Raw genomic sequence first — 19,576 nt, forward strand, 5'->3', positions numbered from 1 at the left:
CACTTTCTAAAGTAAAACTCTCAATAAATGATTGAATAAAAGAATAATAATATAGTGTTAAAAATTTATTTAAAAAAAAGTGCTCATCTACAAAAAATAATACCTAGAAATAGTAGGTACCTATTTTGAGAAATTATTTTGGACGGATAGTTCACCTAGTTCAGAATCTGTGTTTAAAATATTTTTACTTATTTCTATAATATATTTACCCTTGTTTAATTTAAAATATCAATTGATATACTTATTTCTATACTCATCAAACAAATTGGCAACAATTTTCGCAACTGAACCCATTATTATGAAATTAAAGTAAGAATAGGAATGATTTTCCGCCATCTTAGCTGTTGATATATTTTGAATAGATTTTGTAAATACCGAAAAGTTAAATTAATCTAAAAATAAACTTTATGCATGCAAAGTATGTTCCTTGCAAACTATACTTTTGAAGTTGACATGAAGAGGTCACTGACTTTCCTATTCTTACTTGGATCAATATTACAAGTACGTTTAAATACCATTAAAAATCATTCATAATTAGACGCCAAATTGTTACACATATTATTTGATATGTATTTTGAATTAAATACCTACTTTGGAATAATTAATTTACTTAAATAACGCAACATAATTTGAATAGTTTACAAAGTACATAAAGATAAAATATGAAATCAAAGTCAAAAAAACAAATATAATATTACATAATGTTGGACGGAATGGTTTCCTATTAAACGTGTACAAAGAGTTGTGTAAATTCACTCAATTAAGAGAAAACAAAATGTGTGCATGCATCACTAAATAGTAATCACTAAATAGAAATAAATGTATGTATATTAAAACTACTTAAATTACAATTAATATAATATTTTGTACAAGTCACCAACTAAGATTTTTTCTGATAAAAACATTTAATAGAAGGTTGTTCAATACATTATGTAGTCATATTTATTATTCTAGTGATAGAAGATAAAATAATTACAATCGAGGCGCAAGATTTAATATCCGGGCTGCTGGCGAAGGTATTAAATAGCACCTACAGCATTATTCCCAATGCACATGTATATACTTAATACAACGTTCAACAATACATTTATGAATAGAAACATTTAAATAACTGGATATTATTTATCAACCCATCCACCCACTTATTCATCCATACATTCATACATCTATAGTTCGCGACAAGTCGACATGGCAATTGGGATATGAGGTGAGTAGTGCAGAGGGGGATGCCAGTCACACAATATTTTCTGAATAAACTACGACGCCTCTTCAGAAGGAGCAACCTGTTTCTGGAGAGGCACTATCGAACAAGCGAACATTATAAATTAACGTTGTATATTTTGCTGCAGTTTTTTTAAATCCTAAGTTTGGTCCTGAAAATATTGACTGTATTATCAATTATTACAAAACCTTCGGTGGAACTACTCAGTTAATTAAAGGCTAGGACTAAAAATGACCATATTATAAGGCACACCTTTCAATTATATCCACTTCGACTTCAGCAACATTGGATTAGTATAGACACTATGTAAATGTAGAGAAATTCAAATTAATACATCTAATTTTTAATAAATTGCCACCAATGTGCAGTTCGTTCAAAAATATTTGTATTGAGATTTCCAATAATCATTTTATTTCACATCTAAGTTTCTATGCCTGATAGTGTAAAATTGAATTTGGTGTTGCACCTTATTATGTTGGAATGTATGAAATATAAGTAAACAGGTCCATCCGGATTTTACAAGCATCAAATTAGGTTGAACTTAGAAATTAATTTGATGTATTGACAGGTTCTCCTGCAGATCTCATTTCGGATCTCATCCCTCAGGGAAACTCTTAACATAGCCCTCTCCATAGCTCACTGAGCAAATTTGAATTTGTGGACAAAGTCATTTGTCAGTGTCCATGTTTCAGCACCATAGGTGAGGACGGGAAAGACACACTGGTTAAAGACTTTTGTTTTCAGGCACTGGGAAATTGACGAATCTATATCATCCACATCGTATTATAGTTATTAAAAATATGAACGAAAAAGTTATTTACATATGTATGCCCTTTACACAGAGCAAAATTAACATCCCACTTTACTTCAGATACATTTTGCTTAAATGTAGTTTTTAGTTTATCGCAGACTTGTGGTGAGTCGCAAGAATCGCAAGAAGACACGACGCGACGGTTGCACATACATTTTCGGTACATAAAATGCGAATGAAGTCAAAAGTACGATACGACCACATCAGACGCGCCAACGAAATTTGCCTGACGAAAGCAACAGCAGCTAGGATGTTATGTTTTAACATTTTACGTGTGTTATCCTCTTGCGAATCTTGCTGTAATCTACGATCACCTTAATAATAATATATCAATAGAACAAATGCGAAGGATTTTTATACACAGTGTATAGCATAACATGAGACCTATCAGGTATGACTTCCCACACACTATCTTAGCGTAATAGCAACGTCATCCACGCGAATTTAGGATGTCTTTTAAACCCGTGAGAATTCTTCGATTATTCGGAATAAAAAATTAATAAGTATCCTATTTCAATCTCCAGGATATACCTAAGCTGTGTCTATATGCCTTTTGTCAAGATTGGTTTAGTAGTTGAGCAATAAAAAGGTAGCAAAGCAGACAATCACATTTTCTTATTTATTAAGGCAGGTTTCATGTTATCGTACACGGACAGTAGCTTATTATAGTTCTTGCGTTTCAACGATACGCGTGGGTCATGTTTAAGTCATATCGCTATAAGTAAATGTGTGACTTAGGTTGAAATATATAAAGCACACTTTGACTTTGCTTAGACTTAAGTTTCAATTAAAACGAGACAGATTTATGCCAGATAACGTTGTCTCGTTTTAACAGTGTCTTAAGTCTGAGCTAAGTCAAAATGCGATCTCAGCTTGATTGGTCCCACACCCACAGGCACGCATACGTCTCACGCAATGTGCTTGTAAGACGCAATAGGGATGATGACTACTAGTCAATACAGTGACTTTTTATCAAACGTCCAAACGCTCGCTTAGTAGGGGAAATTGCATGAAATTCACAGATGTGACGTCATAGACATTTGACATAATTGAACGTACTTTTTTTAATTAAATCGATAATTTAAAATAGTTAGCAAACTTAAAACTAACATCGGACGTGGATTTTACGAATTTTGGAAGTTATTTAATGACTCCTAATAAATAATATATTTTAGACATAGGCATTATCCCAATTGTATACGACCTAACCACAAGTAAAGCTCACGCGCGCTCGTGAATTGCAAGAACTATAGATACTAGCAGGGGGGTGAAACTTCCATAGAACCCACTTTATTAAAATAAATGTATGGAAATTAGCGCCAGCTATAGGACATGTTTCTAAAACTAATTCAAAAATAGTTCTCAGGTTTCTAATAGATGGAGACACCTTGCATCTACTCGACGTATGTACTACGTCGAGTGTTTAAAGTTAAAACACTCGACGTACGTACGTTTCGCAACAGAATAAATCTTTAACGTTAAAGATATTTTATTCTGTTTGGCGGATTAGAGCAAAGAATATTAATTTTTCTTTATTATACTATAATAGTAAAAGTTCAAAACCTGGGTCTATACGTATAATTTATGTTCAAAACTAGTACAGCTCCATCTAGCGAGAGGTCTAGCGCCAATTGACGCTAGCGCCATCTATAGTTTGCGTTTTGAATTTCTGAAAAATTACAACATAGAGTTGCATATCTATATCTGGTCTATACGTATAATTTATGGATACTAGTGTGAGCTTAGGTTGGTTTGTTACGCTTTTGATTCGTGTTCCATCTCGAAGCGCGTTTGGGATTCCTTTAGTCTCTTACGTTTCTTCAGTTGTATGTTCGCTTCTGTGAGGAACAGCGCGGCAGTCACGAGGCAGGCCACGGCACCTACCACGCCTAGGCCGAACGACCACCCTATAAAAATTAATAAATACCTTTAAGTTTCGTAATCTAATTATTTAACTATAGTAGTTACTGGTTGATCCGACTAAGCTTCGTACAGGTGGATTTAGCTATGCCTTAGACAAAATAATATGAATATATTATTAACAATACACATCTTGAAATCAGCTTTGTTCATGGAGCGGTTTTCCTAATTTCGTCATTATTACGTGTTAGTAATCATATTATTATTGATATTTACCTAAATAATTGTTAGCATGATCAGGCATCCATCCATCTGTATTTCCCAAAGAAGCAAACACAATGACTGCTATCCCGCCGCTTATGCCTGAAATAAATTATAACACCACTTGAAAATTCTTATTTGAACACATCAACAACTGATTCGCAGCGCTGGAATTTTGACATGTATCTTTTTCCAGTCATATTAAAACATCACTATTTAATCAATATTAGAATTTAATTTAATGTAAGTATTTTGATTTTCACATGGCGTTTAAGGTGGGCCGCAGACCGCAAACTGCGCTGGCCCTTAAGCAACTATCGGATGAGATAGGTAGTGATGAGAGTGAGAATAGATACTATTAACACCTTTATGCCTTTGACATAAGGGCGATGACGATTCGCTATCGCATGCGAAATGCTTCGGTGTGCTCACAGTAATGGCGTAAAGACGTTGATCTCTTTTCGCGTGCGAAAAACGTCGATGTTCCTACTTAACTTGAAATTTAGTACAACTTCTTACCTGCAGCTAACATTAAGAATCCTATGACTCTGATTATCATAACATATCGATTTTGATCGGGCCCGCAGCATAGGAAGAACACTATGACCAAAACTGTTGAAATCAACACGCCGATCAAACATAGGGTGAAAAATAATTGAGTTGCGATCATAAAACCTGAAACAAATATAGGATAGTAGTTTAGGTTTCTTTGAAATTCAATCATTTTTTTTTTTTTTGGGATAAACTTAATAAGTGTGATATTTAAGACTTGCTTAGTTAATAACGAATACTAACCTGGCAGCAGATACCCACGAATTTTATCGTATCCAGTTGTAAAAGGATCATAGACCCAACGACAGCCAACGAAAAATCGTCTTTGATACTGATCCAAAGGATCTGGCAGTGATCTGAAGCAGTGACTCCATAATCCCAGTCTAAAATAGAAACGACCGAGTCAACGCGATATTTTCGAAAAAAAATTTGAAATTATTGCATTTGTCTATAACTAGATTTATTATCTACATAACTTATTTGTTAATGTGTAGAAATAACCGTACAATTAGGTCAGGGTTGCGTGTCAAAAGTCAAACTCAAAACGCAAGGATCATTTCATTTTCAAAGTTTCAAATTAAATTAAAATAAAGACTGAAACAAACAGAACATGCGACAATTTAACGTTCAACATATTTGAATACGTTATCGTCCCGGCACAAAGTTATCTTACAAGGAAGGAGGAAGGTTATCTTACAAGTGGCAGATGCTTTTGACGATTCAAAAGTAGGTATACTTGTAAAAGTCTAACTGAATAAAAATATTTTGAATTTGAACTGTAGAAAATTCACACTGTGAAGTACGCATAAGGTCACGCTTATGTTGCTCTTGTAGGCCGACAATATCCCTGTAAACAGAGCAGGACTTTTCGCCGAGGCGAGCCCAATGGGTGTTGCGCAAGGGAGGCTCTGATGTGTTCGTAACAGATCTTAGGCTGAGATCTATAGAGTACACTTTGATTTTGCTCAGACTTAAGACATTGTTAAAACGAGACAGTGTTATACCGCTGACATAAATCTGTCTCGTTTTAACTTAAGACTTAAGCAAAGTCAAAGTGCGCTCTATAGATTTCGACCTTAGAATCTCCTAATATGCTCTCTGAGTGACCACCAAGGGAGTGTTAGTAGATAAAAATCTGTCAATGCCGTTGCGTACGTGCCAATGTCACGTGCTAGAGTTTGACCTGTTCTTTGTAAAACTAATCTAAGCTTGATGAATGATGCGTGTCAGTGAAACGTCACACCCTGCAGTTTCCGTCGTGCGTTGTGTTTGTTTCATGCTTTATTCTTGTTTTATGTTTCTAAATGGTGATAGTAAAAAATACACCGTTGAGTTTGTTGTGGGCTCTTCGCAGACCTGGGCGCGTTTGGAACCCCCAAAGCTTTAGTTTTTTTTAAGTTTACGTAATGAGTTATCACCACTATATCATCTTACAAATCTAACAATTATGACCATCAAAATGTGTACTTTGAATAAATGATTTTGAGTTTGAGTTTTGAGTTAAAAAAACATAACATAATATTAATCACCTGTCTAGCTTGGCTCCTCGTATCCTATAATCGCTAACGAGCCAACTGGGCGTACCGAACGCCAATGCCACAGTGACAAGGGCAATCATAAAAACAATGATCCCACAATTACCTGCCATACTTCTTTTCCTCATGGTTACTGTAACAATAGTAATTCAAACACCTAATTTATAATTAAATTCTAATCTAAGGTGTCAATGACCTTACTTTACAAAAATGGCTCTCGTCTGGTCCCACTCTAAGTTTTCAAATTATTTCGAAGCTGGTAATAAAATGAAAGAAAAATCGACGTCGCATCACCATCACCGCCGGTGAAAACTATTTTCTCACTCTAATAGTTCCCTTCACCTCTGCTGGTGATTACCTACGGATGTTTTAGCTCACACTTGTGTCATAGACTTCGAGTCGCAAGCACTGAGTGAACACTCTAGAGTACTCTAGACTGAGACTACTTTCACCAAAAAATGTGTAGAAGCTTTGCTTTTGTCCAGCCTCGCAGCAGTTGATTTTTTCTTTATCTGTCATTCTCATTAGCTTCTATACTTAATAGCTTTTATCACTTGATAAGCTATTAAAGTCAAGCTAGTGTTTTTTCCTTTACAAAAAGTTACATCCACACTAATGTATTTGGAAGCTGCATGCAGGGTAAATAAACAAACACTGTTGGTGACAATGGGGCTTAATCATAACTGTACTGTATTTAATACTGATTCAGTGGTGTTCTAAGGTCTAAGAACATGATACCATTATGATAAACATACCTGCCATTAATCACAAAAGCCTTGGTACAAACCATTAATGGTGTTAGAGTTAAACTGAGGTTCATTTTACACAAAACAAGGTTGTGTGACTGTGATGAATAACAAACTTGAAATGTTTCGCAATCTTTGCTAAATGAATGGTAGACATACATTCAAAGTAACATATACAATGCTAAGATTTTCACACACGTTGCCTACTGTGAGAAATATTAACAAAAAGTACTTTTTATGTTTAACAGATACAGGAAAGGAAGCATTTTAGCCTTTAAAAAAAAATAAGTAAAAATATGAGCATATGATAAGCTTCAAATATTTTGATAATTGAAATCAGAATCTCAAAAAAAAAAAAACATATTTTTTGGTAAAACTGAAGTCTTTATAAGTATTACTAGATGATGCCAGCAACTACGTCTGGGTGGATATAGGTTTTTTAAAAATGCCTTTTATTTTCTGGGATAAAAAGTAGCCCACATGTTTTTAAAATTCATCCTGAATCAAATGGAATCCCTGCTTGAGTAGTGCTTTAGGAAAATGGCATCTTTGTAATTTGCTACTACTTTGGCTAGTTACCATCCTATCAGCAAAGCCAAATGATATAGCATTCTGGTATGATGCTGTGTAGAAACCGGTAAGGGGCATGGGTGTAGCAGATACTGTCCTAATCCTTTGCTAAGTTATTTAGCTACCATCTTAGACTGCAGCTTCACTTCTCACCAGGTGTAATCACAGTCAAGGGCTAACTTGTAATGGAATTTAAAAAATTGGCCTTGCTTAAACAACCTCTGAGTTTTTTGCAGATTTTAGTGGTAAGTTTATTTAGTTTTTAGATAAGATGTAATAGAATAGAAGTTACTATTCTATTTTTATCATATCAAAAGTTTTCTTATATTACTTGAATATTATAATTTATAATAAATGCAAAAAAATCAGCTTGCTAGCGTTTCTAAGAAGTACTTACCTAAATAATGCCTATAGCTATTGTATTTTAATTAAAATTACAAAAATTGAATTAAATTAATAAAATTTATTGGGCCCCCTTCAAGTTACTTGACACTGGCAAAGTACTAGACAGTCTAGCACTTCAAAAAGCCACGAAACAAGAAGAGAACAAGAAAAATTAACCAGAATCCTAGAATCAAATACAAAATGTCCAGCTTTGCCACCAGCTATAAAGTCGAATACTGTAGATTAATAGAAAATGCATACCTGAGTCGGCAGTAGCGATAATTTTCTCAAATATGATAGTCACTCAAGATTAAAACTATAAAAAAACAAAAAATGTTTCCAAACAAACTTTTAGATTCTGAAACAGAAGCACCAAACTTTAAGTTTTTATCATTTAACTATAGTAATTTACTAGGTATATTTCTAAACAGTTAAAAACAATCTTTACACTGAACAGAACACCTTGTTGAGTTCACAAAACACGATGATAGTCGATAAAATTACAAAAGTTTTAGTAACAAGTAAAGCGGCGACCTAACGACATTGGATTCATTTTATTCTGTTCTGATTCTGAATTTGGGTGGAGTCAAACCAGTGTTACACTTACGATTTTGCATTTACCCTAGTTTCTGTAGATATTCAGTATTCACCCTATATACATAAAATTAGCCGTATTGCCGTTAAATAGGGTGAAATCCCTATAAATGGAAACACTCAGACAAACCACAGAACACCAAGTCAAGGATAGGTAATCATTCATAGTTCCCATGGACACGCCTCATGCTTGCGGCAAATAACAAGGAATGGCAAACAATGGGCAAGGGTGTGGACGGGTGTTTGCGTATGTATGTTTATGTTTACCAATCGGGCAAACTCTTTTCATAATCAAAAACCGGCCAAGTGCAAGTCAGACTCGAGGGTTCCGTACTCGAGTATTTTTCCGACATTTTGCACGATAAATCAAAAACTATTAGGTAGATATGCATAAAAATTTATAAAAATTGGTTTTAGAATGTACAGGCAGGGCAAAGCCCTTTCATATTATACCCCACTTGATATTTATCGTACCTATTTGAAAATATTTACTTATTTGTTCATGAACACATATTAATTTTTTTGTGATGTAACCACAAATTCACGGTTTTCGGATGTTTTCCTTGTACTATAAGACCTACCTACCTGCCAAATTTCATGATTCTAGATAAACGGGAAGTACCTAACTACCCTAAAGGTTTCCTTGACAGACACGACAGACGAATAGATAGACAGACAGACGAACAATTGTTTCAAAGTGATATAAAGGTTCCGTTCCTCCTTTTGAGGTACGGAATCCTCAAAACATATTTAGGCTTCGCCTACACTCACTTGACTTACATAACCGTTGATCCACCCGGCAGAATGTTTTTATATATTAAACTTACTAATAATTACATAATTATGTATGTAGGTATTACTTCTGGATAAAGTAGGTAGCTTCTTATTAGTGAAAGAATCATTATTATTAGTCATAATCGGTTTAGTAGTGTCAGAGTTTATCGCTACAAGCATATCTTGCTTCTTTATAAAATTATAAATAATACAGTCAAGGCCTTGTCAATAGGTAGGTACCTCCACCCGCGACTTCATCCGTGTGGGTTTAGGTTTTTAAAAATCCCATGGGGGTTCTTTGATTTTATGAGACAAAAGTAAGCTCCAATAATGGAATTAAGCTATTTTTGTACGTCTACTGCCTAAAATCAGTCAAGCAGGCAGACACACTATCGTATTTACCTATAGAATTAAGTGTATCAGTTTGGATAAGATGGGTAATATTTATTTTGTTTTGTTTTTTCTAGTCTTTTTCGAACCAACGGATAGAAGAAAAGCAATTAAACCATTTCATGGAAAACATAGTATAACATATGCTTCGCCAAATTTGATGGAACTTAGAGCTATGGCAAACTTTATGAATCCTGATATTAACGTTATGAAAACAAATGAATTGGATGAAGTTGTTGAACTTTCTAAAGTTATATTAAAATGTGTCAGAGTACTCATAGTAACAAGAGGATCCAAAGGTGCTATTACGATCAAACGTATAAATAATAAGTTGGAACCATATGTTAAGGAGTTGGATGTACAAGTATATCCCGCCAAAATATTAAATACCGTTGAGAATGTTTCAGGAGCAGGAGATTGCTTTGCAAGTGGTTTCATACATGGTATCCTCCAAAACTTACAAGAATCTCAAAGTATATCCATTGGGTTTGAAACTGCGAAGCAAGCACTGCTTATTAAAGAAACAGTCCCGCTTAAATTTAATATGTCAAGACTCAAAAACCAAAAATAAAGTTTCGTATCGCAAGTCGTAAGTCACTATTTGTATGATCTATTTACGTCATTCTCGTTAAATGAAAAAACCGGTCAAGGGCGAGTCAGGCCTCGCTCTTTTATGGTTCCGTATAATATAATAATAAATTATGAACATGAAATATTTCTTTTCCGTGCAAGTAACTATATCACAATAAACCGTGAAAGAAAACCCCAAAAAATGCTCGTTTGTTTTGGTCACATCTACAAACTATTTTATAAATCGTTGTTTTCAGTATTTTTTGTTTAAATACAGTATTTATGGTAACTACATGATATACCGAAATTTCATATTCCTAACTAGTTAGTTTAGTTTACAATAATCATATTGTCCGATTTTTAAAGTTGTGTACAACGTGCCTTACAATAAGTTCAATGTAATATAAAAAAGGTGGACTTCGTCTGTGATGGCGTTTGCTGGCGCGCGTGCTGTGATTGTTTGGAATGTTTTTTTTTTGTTAAGAGTGGCTGGTTTTTGTGTTAGTTGGTGTTTTTTGGTGGTGGAACTGACTGGGAAGCGCTCTAAAGGGGCGCCGCACGTATGTCGGCGGGCGCTGGCGCAGACGGAGTCCATACTTGTATAAATTCAATAACTTGAAAATATCACAAACTTGACATTGGCTAATCAGAGTAAAGCCAGGTTTAAAGAAAAAAAAAAAAGGTCAAAATGGCATAGTCTGTGGCAGATGTTAAAGCGGGATATTCAAATACATATTTTATTTTCATAATAATATTATAATGAAGGAATTAAATTAATTAATTAAAGTCGGGAAAATCTGAAGCTTTTTTAGGGTTCCGTAACTCAAAAGGAAAAACAGAACCCTTATAGGATCACTTTGTTGTCTATCTGACCGTCCGTCGTCTGTCAAGAAAACCTATAGGGTACTTCCCGTTGCCCTAGAATCATGAAATTTGGCAGGTAGGTAGATCTTATAGCACAAGTAAAGGAATAAATCCGAAAACCATAAATTTCTGGTTACATCATTAAAAAAAATTAAAAATTGATTAAATTTTCAATGTAAGAAAACTAACTATACCTAGTGGGATATGAAAGGGCTTTATCTGTACATTCTAAAACAGATTTTTATGGATAATAGTTTCTGATTTATCGTGCAAAATGTCGGAAAAAAAACCCTAGTACGGAACCCACAGTGCACGAGTCTGACTAGTACTTGGCCGGTTTTTTAAGTAAAAAATAACTATAGATAGGAGAATTACTCATATTACTCACAGATCTAAGCAACTGAAATTATAAATGTAGGTAAGTAATGTTAGACCATACTAAACTAAACCATTTATGCTTGCAAAGATGTTTTCTGAGTAAATATATAACAGAAAAGAGTTTATAATAAAAAGCCATTCTAATTTACAAACATTTATTTAACTCTGTAAAGGACAATCCATACCTACGAATATAATGGCTCAAGTTTGCAGGTGTGTACGTACGTACATGGGTTAAGTTAAAGTTACAACTCTGCTTGTGCAGAGTGAAACAAGCTGTTTAACTTTATTCATGTACAGCATGCAAGCTAAGCAGCTCTGAGTTGCTCAGCTTGCATGTGTGGATTTTCCTTCAAAAGTTATTTGTCGAAAGATGTTTGTAAGTATTAGTTTTATCTTATAATAATTATAATATTATTACTACTTACTTTAGAGTACAAAAAGATTCTTATAAACTCATTTTTTATCTTAAAAATTACAAAAAAAAAATAACCAATAAAAATAATACACAAACAAAAAGATTAAGTAAATAATATTTACTTATGTACCTTCTGAGATTCTAATAATAATTATCTTGGTAATGGACGGACATGTGTAAAGCTCATTATTTTCTTGCAAAAGCTAATAGGCAGTTACGATATTATATAAAAAAAGATACTATAACTTATTATATGTCTGTGTGGCCTGGATATGCCATTTTTCTCTCTTGCATTGTGTAAGAAGAGGGCTCCCTACTTTGCATTTCATGTAACCTTTTATATTTTCGTACCCTAGCTTCAACCAGGAAGAGTATGCCAGCTGGAAACAACAGTATCACACCAATAGCACCAAGAGCAAACGCCCAACCTAAGTCATTGTGTTCCCAATTGGGCATCCAGTCACGTCCATCACCTCTAGCTCCAAATGTTACAACAGATATTATCCCTGAGAAACCTGCAAATTAACATTATAATATTTGTAGTTTACTACTTTAGTTATAAGATTTAAATAAGATAGGAATATTTAAGATAGAGACAATAAAAAAATATATTGACAATACTGAAATTATCAGTCGTTTTTCATTGCCCACTCTCAATAATGAAAGGAATAACCTAAATAGAAATGGATATAAAATATCTTAATGATATCTGAACTTACCACCTATAACAAGAATTGTGCCAAATGTTACTAACAGAGTAACATAATTGTCATCATCATGGTCCTTCCTTATGTATGAAAACGATAGAACAAGTGAAATTAGAATGCAGCATATAGACACAGTAAAAAAGAACTGTGTTGCTATAAAAAATCCTGGCAACAATATGTCATGTATAATGTAGTATTCCTCTTCAAATATCCACCAGCAGCCTTTAAACGATACATCATACCAATGATGAACTTCTTCAAATCCATTGAAACACACCTGCCATAAACCTGTAAATATAAATGAACCTGTCGTCAAATTCATAACAGAACAGTTGACATACTAGTGGATGATCCAAATCTAGTACATGAAAATATTTAATATAGTCGATTTGCAGATATAAATTAGCAACAGAATGTTATTACCCTCATATCTAATGAGGTAAGCCTTACAGCGGTTTTAAAGCTATCAAAAACATTCACAAACAGCATGAAATTATAAACATGTTAATTTCAGTTTGAATGTTAAATAAAAAGTTACTAAAAAAAACATTAAAGCATTTTGTACCACTTACCTATTTTGAGAAACTTGGGATTTTTGAGCTTACCATCCGTAACTAACCAGTAGGGGCTTACAAAAGCTATAATTATAAAAAAAGAAGCCAGCCCATAAAAACCTAGGGCGAAGAGGCCCGTTTTGGATTTGGAGCCCATTTCAAAATAAAATGAGGAACTATTATGAATTTTTAATTTAACTATTTTAGAAAACGCCCAATTCAACTTTCAAGCTTAGTCAACCATCAACAATGTCAATTGTCAACAATGGCCATCACAGAACAATAACATATCAAACAACAAACAACATCACACTTCACATAGACACTTCACATATATGTTATTGGTCTGTGATCACTGATCTCACAGAGTATTTTTGCCACATTCAATCAGTGCTGCCAATAAATGCTCTTCACCACGCCCTACAGAATTGACACTTTTTTCGAAAACAAAATATCGATATATCGATGTTACGATCAATATTTTTTCAACAATGCTATGGTCAAACTGGTCAAATCCTAAAGTACAAATTGGTACAAATGTCAAAGTTTTAAATCGGACTTCGTCTGTGTTGGTGCTGGCTGGCGGGCGTGCTCTGGTTTTTTGGAGTGTTTTTTTGGTTAAAACTGACTGGAAAGCGCTAGGGGTGCCCAGGGGTGCCGTGCGTAAGTCGGCGAGCGCCGGCACAGACGGGGCCCATACTTGTATACTAGTTTAACTAACTTGTTACAAATAACTACAAACTTGACATTGGCTAATCTTTGTAAAGCCAGACGAGAGGGAAAAAAAAAACTGTTTACAGTTTAGTGATATTTATAAATTTTAGGTGCTTTGCTTGCCTTGGCGATAGTATATTCCACCGACCAGAAACAAAAGGTATATTCGTTTAGAAGGTTCTTTATTTAAGCCCATTCATATACTTAAGTATAATTCCTTTCTTTGTCGTGATTTGTGGTTCCTCTAAGTTACTCATTAAAATATTAAATCACAAATAATTAAAATCACACCTTAAAAAGTCGTATTACTGATTAAATAAATGATTTTTAGAATACTGTACCGTAGAGGATTTAGGTTCTGGCGGCAAATTGCTGTACGCTCAGTTTCTAGTTGCTCTGATAGCAATGTAAAACATTTATGCAAGTATCTTAATGTGAATGAAAGTAAAGCTCAATATTTGCTTTTAAAACATCCAGTTATAAAGAAATTGGATAGTACAAGACTAAAAAATGTAATTGAAATACTGTACGAACTTGGATTTCACACAGAAGTTCTCCTCAAAGAACCATCTCTTTGCAGTATATTACCTGTAACACTTAAATTTCGATTCCAAGTGTTACAAGAATGTGGAGTTGACAATATATCACCATCTCATTTGCTTTCACATTTGATGATTATGAAACAAAAAACTATAGGAGAATTAAAGAATTCAAAAATTATATCAGCAACTGTAAATGTTGAGAACAGACTTGCAAGTTACATGACCCAGTGGCCAACATCGCTTACAACTTTGGTTTATGGAGATGTAAATAAAATGACTTTGTATACATTGAGGCTTAAAATTATTCAAAGATATTTAGAACTAATATTGGATCTTAGTCAAGACGAATTTGATAGAGGGCTGCAGACATATCCAACTGTAAAACATCGTCCCCTGCAAGCTATCAACAAGACACTGAGCATTTTACAAGGACAAATACTGATGACAAATGATAAAATTAAATCAAATTTTTATTTAGTGCATGCTGATCCAGAAAATTTAGAAAATATCATATACAATCTTAGAACAATTGGAGGAATTGATATAAAAGAAGTTATAAGGATGCACCCAAAGTTAGCAACTAAAAACTGTTCATCACTACTAGAAATAAAAAAACTGTTAGAAGAGTATGGAATTGGTGATGAGGCACAAAGAAGATGTTTTCAAATATACACGCTGAGTCCCAGTACAATTAAGGACAGATTAGATAAAGCTAGAAGCACACCAGAGTTCAATGCATTTTATAATCACCCAAGGTTTTTAAAAATGATACATTATAATACCAAAGCATCAGAAAGACTAATGAATTTATATAACAACAACAAAAAATGCTTGAGCCTAAACATACTTTCAGGAAGTTCAGCACATTACAATGTGTTTAATAGGGCTCAGGGTGATCGCTTAGGAAAGGGAAAAGATCTTCTTTTTTGTATCTCTCAATCCTTGGATAATTTGTATAGTATGAATGATATTGGAAAAGTAATTAAAAGACATCCATTTTGGCAATATATACCTCTAATCCAAGTAAAATATGTCCAAGAACAACTGCGTAGTGAATTTACAGTTAGTGACATTTTTGAAAATTGTACTATTCTCTTATATCCATGGAATAAAATTCGGCATGTACTAAATCTGCTTAACATGAAGAAAAGCTCTGGCACTGAACCGCTATTTAATGAATTACTAGATTTGAAAGCAATTAATAAATCACAAAAACTAAGTTTGATTTTATATATACTTGAAAGGAATCATTACTTTTCTGGAAATGGAGTTTGGTCAGAAGAAAAACAAAAAAACATTGTTGATTTGACAAAAGAACAGGAAACCCGCAAGTCCATTATCTCAACCTTTTAAGAAAAAATACAAACAAGAACCTTAATAATTTGTTTTAGTTTCCTGTCATCATCAAAAACCTATCCATTAGTAATATTTCATGTTTTTTTTTTGTCTTTTCAATAACCTAAAAATAACAATTGCATTACTCCATAGATATGTACATAACTCACAAAAAGCTGCATACAGTACCTGGCAGAAAAGACTCCACTCATACCTATGTGCCATTCTCAGGTCTCAACAACAAGGGCAAGCCGCTCCGCAAACCGTTCTCTTATAAAAATTTGATGTCTAATATTTCCTGCAGCCTGTAGGATATGTTTAGATTCTCAATATTATTAGTAATATTTTTCAACACGAAATTATTTTTAGTATTTTTTTTTGTGTTAGTGTTATATTAGTTTTTGTTGTTTCTAATTTTTTTTTTGTTGTTCCTGTTATGTTATTGTTTGTTGTTTCTGTTTACATATTTATTTTTATAAACGTTTTTTAAAAATATGATAAGAAGAGATGTGTAAATATGAGAACACCATGTGAATAATAAGTGTGGATGTAGGTTTAATACCTACTTACCTAGCTAACTAGGTAGGTAGGTACCCACTAACATCATCTCAACTGTCTCAACTCATCATCGGTCCTAAGCATGGATCTCCTCTCAGAATCAAAAGATAGGTAGACTTCACACATCCTTGTTAACAATTTGCTTTTAAATGCAAAGAAAACCAAGTGTGTCGAATTCGCACTGCCCAATACCAAGACGACAAATAACATAAAATTAATGATAAATAATGATATGTTGAAAGTAGAGGAGACCACCGTGTTCCTGGGGATAACTTTAGATGCAAAGCTTCAATGGAACGCCCATATATCAACACTTGCTGGCAAACTCAGCTCTGCTGCTTACGCTGTTAGAAAGATTCGACAGATAACTGACGTGGAAACTGCAAAAATTGTATATTTTGCCTATTTTCACAGTATTATGTCTTACGGAATCTTGCTATGGGGTAAAGCGGCAGATATTGGAAAAATTTTCGTTTTACAAAAAAGGGCAATACGCGCAATTTATAATTTAAAACCGCGCGATTCCCTACGAGAGAAATTTAAGGAAATAGGTATTCTTACAGTAGCTTCTCAATACATTTACAATAATATAATTTTTGTACGACAAAACATCCTCAGCTACAAAAAACTCGGTGATTTCCATGGCAGGCCAACTAGAAATCGTAATAAGCTCGCAACTCCTACGCTCCGCCTCAGAAAAGTGGGAAAGTCATTTGTGGGAATGAGTGTAATATTTTATAATAAAATTCCACAGTCAATATTAGACTTGCCTTTACCAAAGTTTAAAAAATCCATTAAAAGTATGCTCCTTGCAAAAGCATATTACACAATCGAAGATTATGTAAATGATAAAAAAGCATGGATTTGACTCGCTCCAGCAATGCGCGGGTCTGCAATTGCTTGTATAGTATAGAATATTATTGTAAATTGCACAATTGAAAAGAGCAACCGCCGAGTTTCTTGCTGGTTCTTCTCGGTAGGAACGGCATTCCGAACCAGTGGTAAATTATTTGACGATTCAAAAGCACTTGTAAAAGTTTATTTAAATAAAAATCTATTCTATTCTATTCTATTCTATTCTATTCTTGAAAATATTATGAAAAACCATAACTTTTTTTTTTTTTTTTTCTTTAATCTGGCTTTACTCTGATTAGCCAATGTCAAGTTTGTGATATATTCAAGTTATTGAATTTATACAAGTATGGACTCCGTCTGCGCCGGCGCCCGCCGACATACGCGCGGCGCCCCTTTAGAGCGCTTCCCAGTCAGTTCCACCACCAAAAAACACCAACTAACACAAAAACCAGCCACTCTTAACAAAAAAAAACACTCCAAACAAGCATAGCACGCGCGCCAGCAAACGCCATCGCAGACGAAGTCAACCATAACTTCAAACTTGCGCGGGTAACGTGCCTGCACCATAGATTAAACTGGACCATAGATTATCCTAGACACACGTCTATGCATTGCGTATATATCGGTGTGTGTGATGGTGTGTGATTATCCTGTACTATCTTAGAATAAAATATAAAATACGGTCCCATACGTCCCATATTAGAATAATTTTTGGTATGGCAGCACCATGAACATTGTCTTTTTGACATATTGAACTAAGTCAAACAGAAATTCTGAAATTCAATTTTGAATGAAAAATGGCGTCTTTGCTACCTCGTTCTTTTGGCCTGGCTGAAACAATCTTTCTGAAAAATGGAACAAAGGTATGTACCAAAGTCTTTTTACAAAATTTTATGACCTTTCCAATGGTATAATTATTTTTTGTGTCTATACTCCAGAAAAAATAATTTGATTCGTTTTAATTTGTAGCATTTTAATTCTACAGAATGAAATATTGTGTCAATTTCTTTAGAATAATCGCGCTCATTTTGAATTCTACATTGCATGTTTATTCATCAATTACGTAAAGGCAATTGGTTTCAATTTATGTAATTAAAAAGCCTGACCTTGTCAATTTCAGCTCAGCTCACGGTCCTTACGTCATCATCGTACCTACAATGTTTATTTTTTAATTAGGAGATTAGCAGATTTATTCTAATGCCTGTATTAGTCTTGATACCCTAGATAATATGTATTATTTATATAAAAATAACTTGATATCAAATAAATCTCATTCATCATCCAATCATATCATCTGATAACATTTATCTAATTCTTGTTTTGGTCATGTTGTTCTAGTGAAAATTAATTAATTTATTATATTTTTATAGAGTAAGCACTGTAAGCACAGCATTAATATAATGCACATATCACTATATAGGTACTATTAACAAGGTACAAATAAATAATTAATGTAAGAAGTACTTAATATATTTGCAGAGATAGATACATTTACCTATGCTACATAACATAGTTAATATATTATATTTTACATTATGTTCATAATATTAACAGTCAGTCTAGATTCTGGACATAGGCCAAAAGTTTTATACTTTTTAAAACATAGAACATAGATTTAAAAAAAAACACTCTAAAGGTAAGGTCTAGTTTATACAAAAAGGACTGTAAAATAGACCTGCTAGAAGAATTTACCAATTTATCTCTGTGTCAAATGTAAAATTGGTTATACGGATGAGCTGTGAAAAGCTAGCATACAGAAAGATAGACACTCATATAATAATAAGTAGTCTGAATATGATAAATTAATATACAAAAAAATTTAGCTGGTGGCGGCAACATCACAAAGCAATCTACCATGCAAGCAGCAGGTGCGGCACCTGAACGTGCACGAGTATGTGAGCTACACACTGCTCAGAGACCATGGCATCCCCGTGCCAAAGTTCAATGTTGCCAAGACGAAAGACGAGGCAATCAAGTTTGCTCAAGAGCTTAACACCAAAGACATTGTATTGAAAGCCCAGGTAATTTACATTTTTGTATGCATTTCTTCTTTCAACTGCCACCTATACGGGGGTCTGGGATCCAATCCTGGACACACCTATAACTTTCGGAGCTATGTGCGTTTTAAGCAATTAAATATCATTTGTTTTAATGGTAAAGGAAAACATCATGAGGAAACTCGGTTTAGTAGTTTCAGAGTTTATTAATTACACACAAACAAATCTTTCCTCTTTATAATATTAGTTTATAGTTTGTAACGTGTACCTTAGCGGTCCCGTTACATCCTTTATTTAGATCGCATATTTTTATTAACATAACCTGAAATCTGTTTGTAGACCTTTTATACGTCATATGTCAGTGTCCCAAACTTCACCATGACGT

At 33.8% G+C, this 19,576-nt stretch overlaps 5 protein-coding genes across 7 annotated transcripts in view; 3 read left to right on the plus strand and 2 right to left on the minus strand.

Moving 5' to 3' along the window:
- Positions 1-10,354, plus strand: part of LOC123864435 (pseudouridine-metabolizing bifunctional protein C1861.05) — a 154,060-nt gene extending 143,706 nt beyond the window's left edge. Inside the window, exon 11 of the mRNA XM_045904854.1 lies at positions 9,777-10,354. Within this exon, the coding sequence (XP_045760810.1) occupies positions 9,777-10,270 (494 nt within the window). The 3' untranslated portion in view covers positions 10,271-10,354. The remainder of the gene's footprint in view (positions 1-9,776) is intronic.
- On the minus strand, positions 3,133-7,230 carry LOC123864442. 2 transcript variants are annotated; one of them, XM_045904866.1, is made up of 7 exons: positions 6,997-7,230; positions 6,236-6,374; positions 4,950-5,089; positions 4,674-4,829; positions 4,170-4,256; positions 3,769-3,940; positions 3,133-3,293 (listed from the first exon to the last, which is right to left on the minus strand). In XM_045904866.1, exons 1-6 carry the CDS (start codon positions 7,001-7,003, stop codon positions 3,789-3,791), a joined length of 681 nt encoding a protein of 226 aa, XP_045760822.1. In that variant the 5' UTR covers positions 7,004-7,230; the 3' UTR covers positions 3,133-3,293; positions 3,769-3,788. The 2 variants fall into 2 exon arrangements, with proteins under 2 accessions (XP_045760822.1, XP_045760821.1); XM_045904865.1 differs by having other exon boundaries at positions 3,133-3,288; positions 3,762-3,940; positions 6,997-7,229.
- Positions 10,355-11,652: 1,298 nt separating the features above from the next.
- LOC123864980 lies at positions 11,653-13,454 on the minus strand. Its single transcript, XM_045905806.1, has 3 exons — positions 13,209-13,454; positions 12,649-12,924; positions 11,653-12,444 (listed from the first exon to the last, which is right to left on the minus strand). Exons 1-3 carry the CDS (start codon positions 13,345-13,347, stop codon positions 12,179-12,181), a joined length of 681 nt encoding a protein of 226 aa, XP_045761762.1. The 5' UTR covers positions 13,348-13,454; the 3' UTR covers positions 11,653-12,178.
- Positions 13,455-14,070: 616 nt separating this feature from the next.
- On the plus strand, positions 14,071-15,814 carry LOC123864356 (transcription termination factor 5, mitochondrial-like). Its single transcript, XM_045904720.1, has one exon. The coding sequence runs from the start codon at positions 14,225-14,227 to the stop codon at positions 15,797-15,799; it is 1,575 nt and encodes a 524-aa protein (XP_045760676.1). The 5' UTR covers positions 14,071-14,224; the 3' UTR covers positions 15,800-15,814.
- Positions 15,815-17,880: 2,066 nt separating this feature from the next.
- The window catches only part of LOC123864237 (succinate--CoA ligase [ADP-forming] subunit beta, mitochondrial), a 29,393-nt gene continuing 27,697 nt past the window's right edge, over positions 17,881-19,576 (plus strand). For both annotated transcript variants that reach the window (XR_006795734.1, XM_045904527.1), the window contains exons 1-2: positions 17,881-18,057; positions 19,018-19,215. Coding sequence is in view for 1 of the 2 variants with exons in the window: in XM_045904527.1 (XP_045760483.1) it covers positions 17,992-18,057; positions 19,018-19,215 (264 nt within the window). In the remaining variant the exon portion in view is untranslated. The remainder of the gene's footprint in view (positions 18,058-19,017; positions 19,216-19,576) is intronic.

The sequence above is a fragment of the Maniola jurtina genome, chromosome 4 (genome assembly GCF_905333055.1).
Source record: "Maniola jurtina chromosome 4, ilManJurt1.1, whole genome shotgun sequence".
NCBI classification, from domain to species: domain Eukaryota; kingdom Metazoa; phylum Arthropoda; class Insecta; order Lepidoptera; family Nymphalidae; genus Maniola; species Maniola jurtina.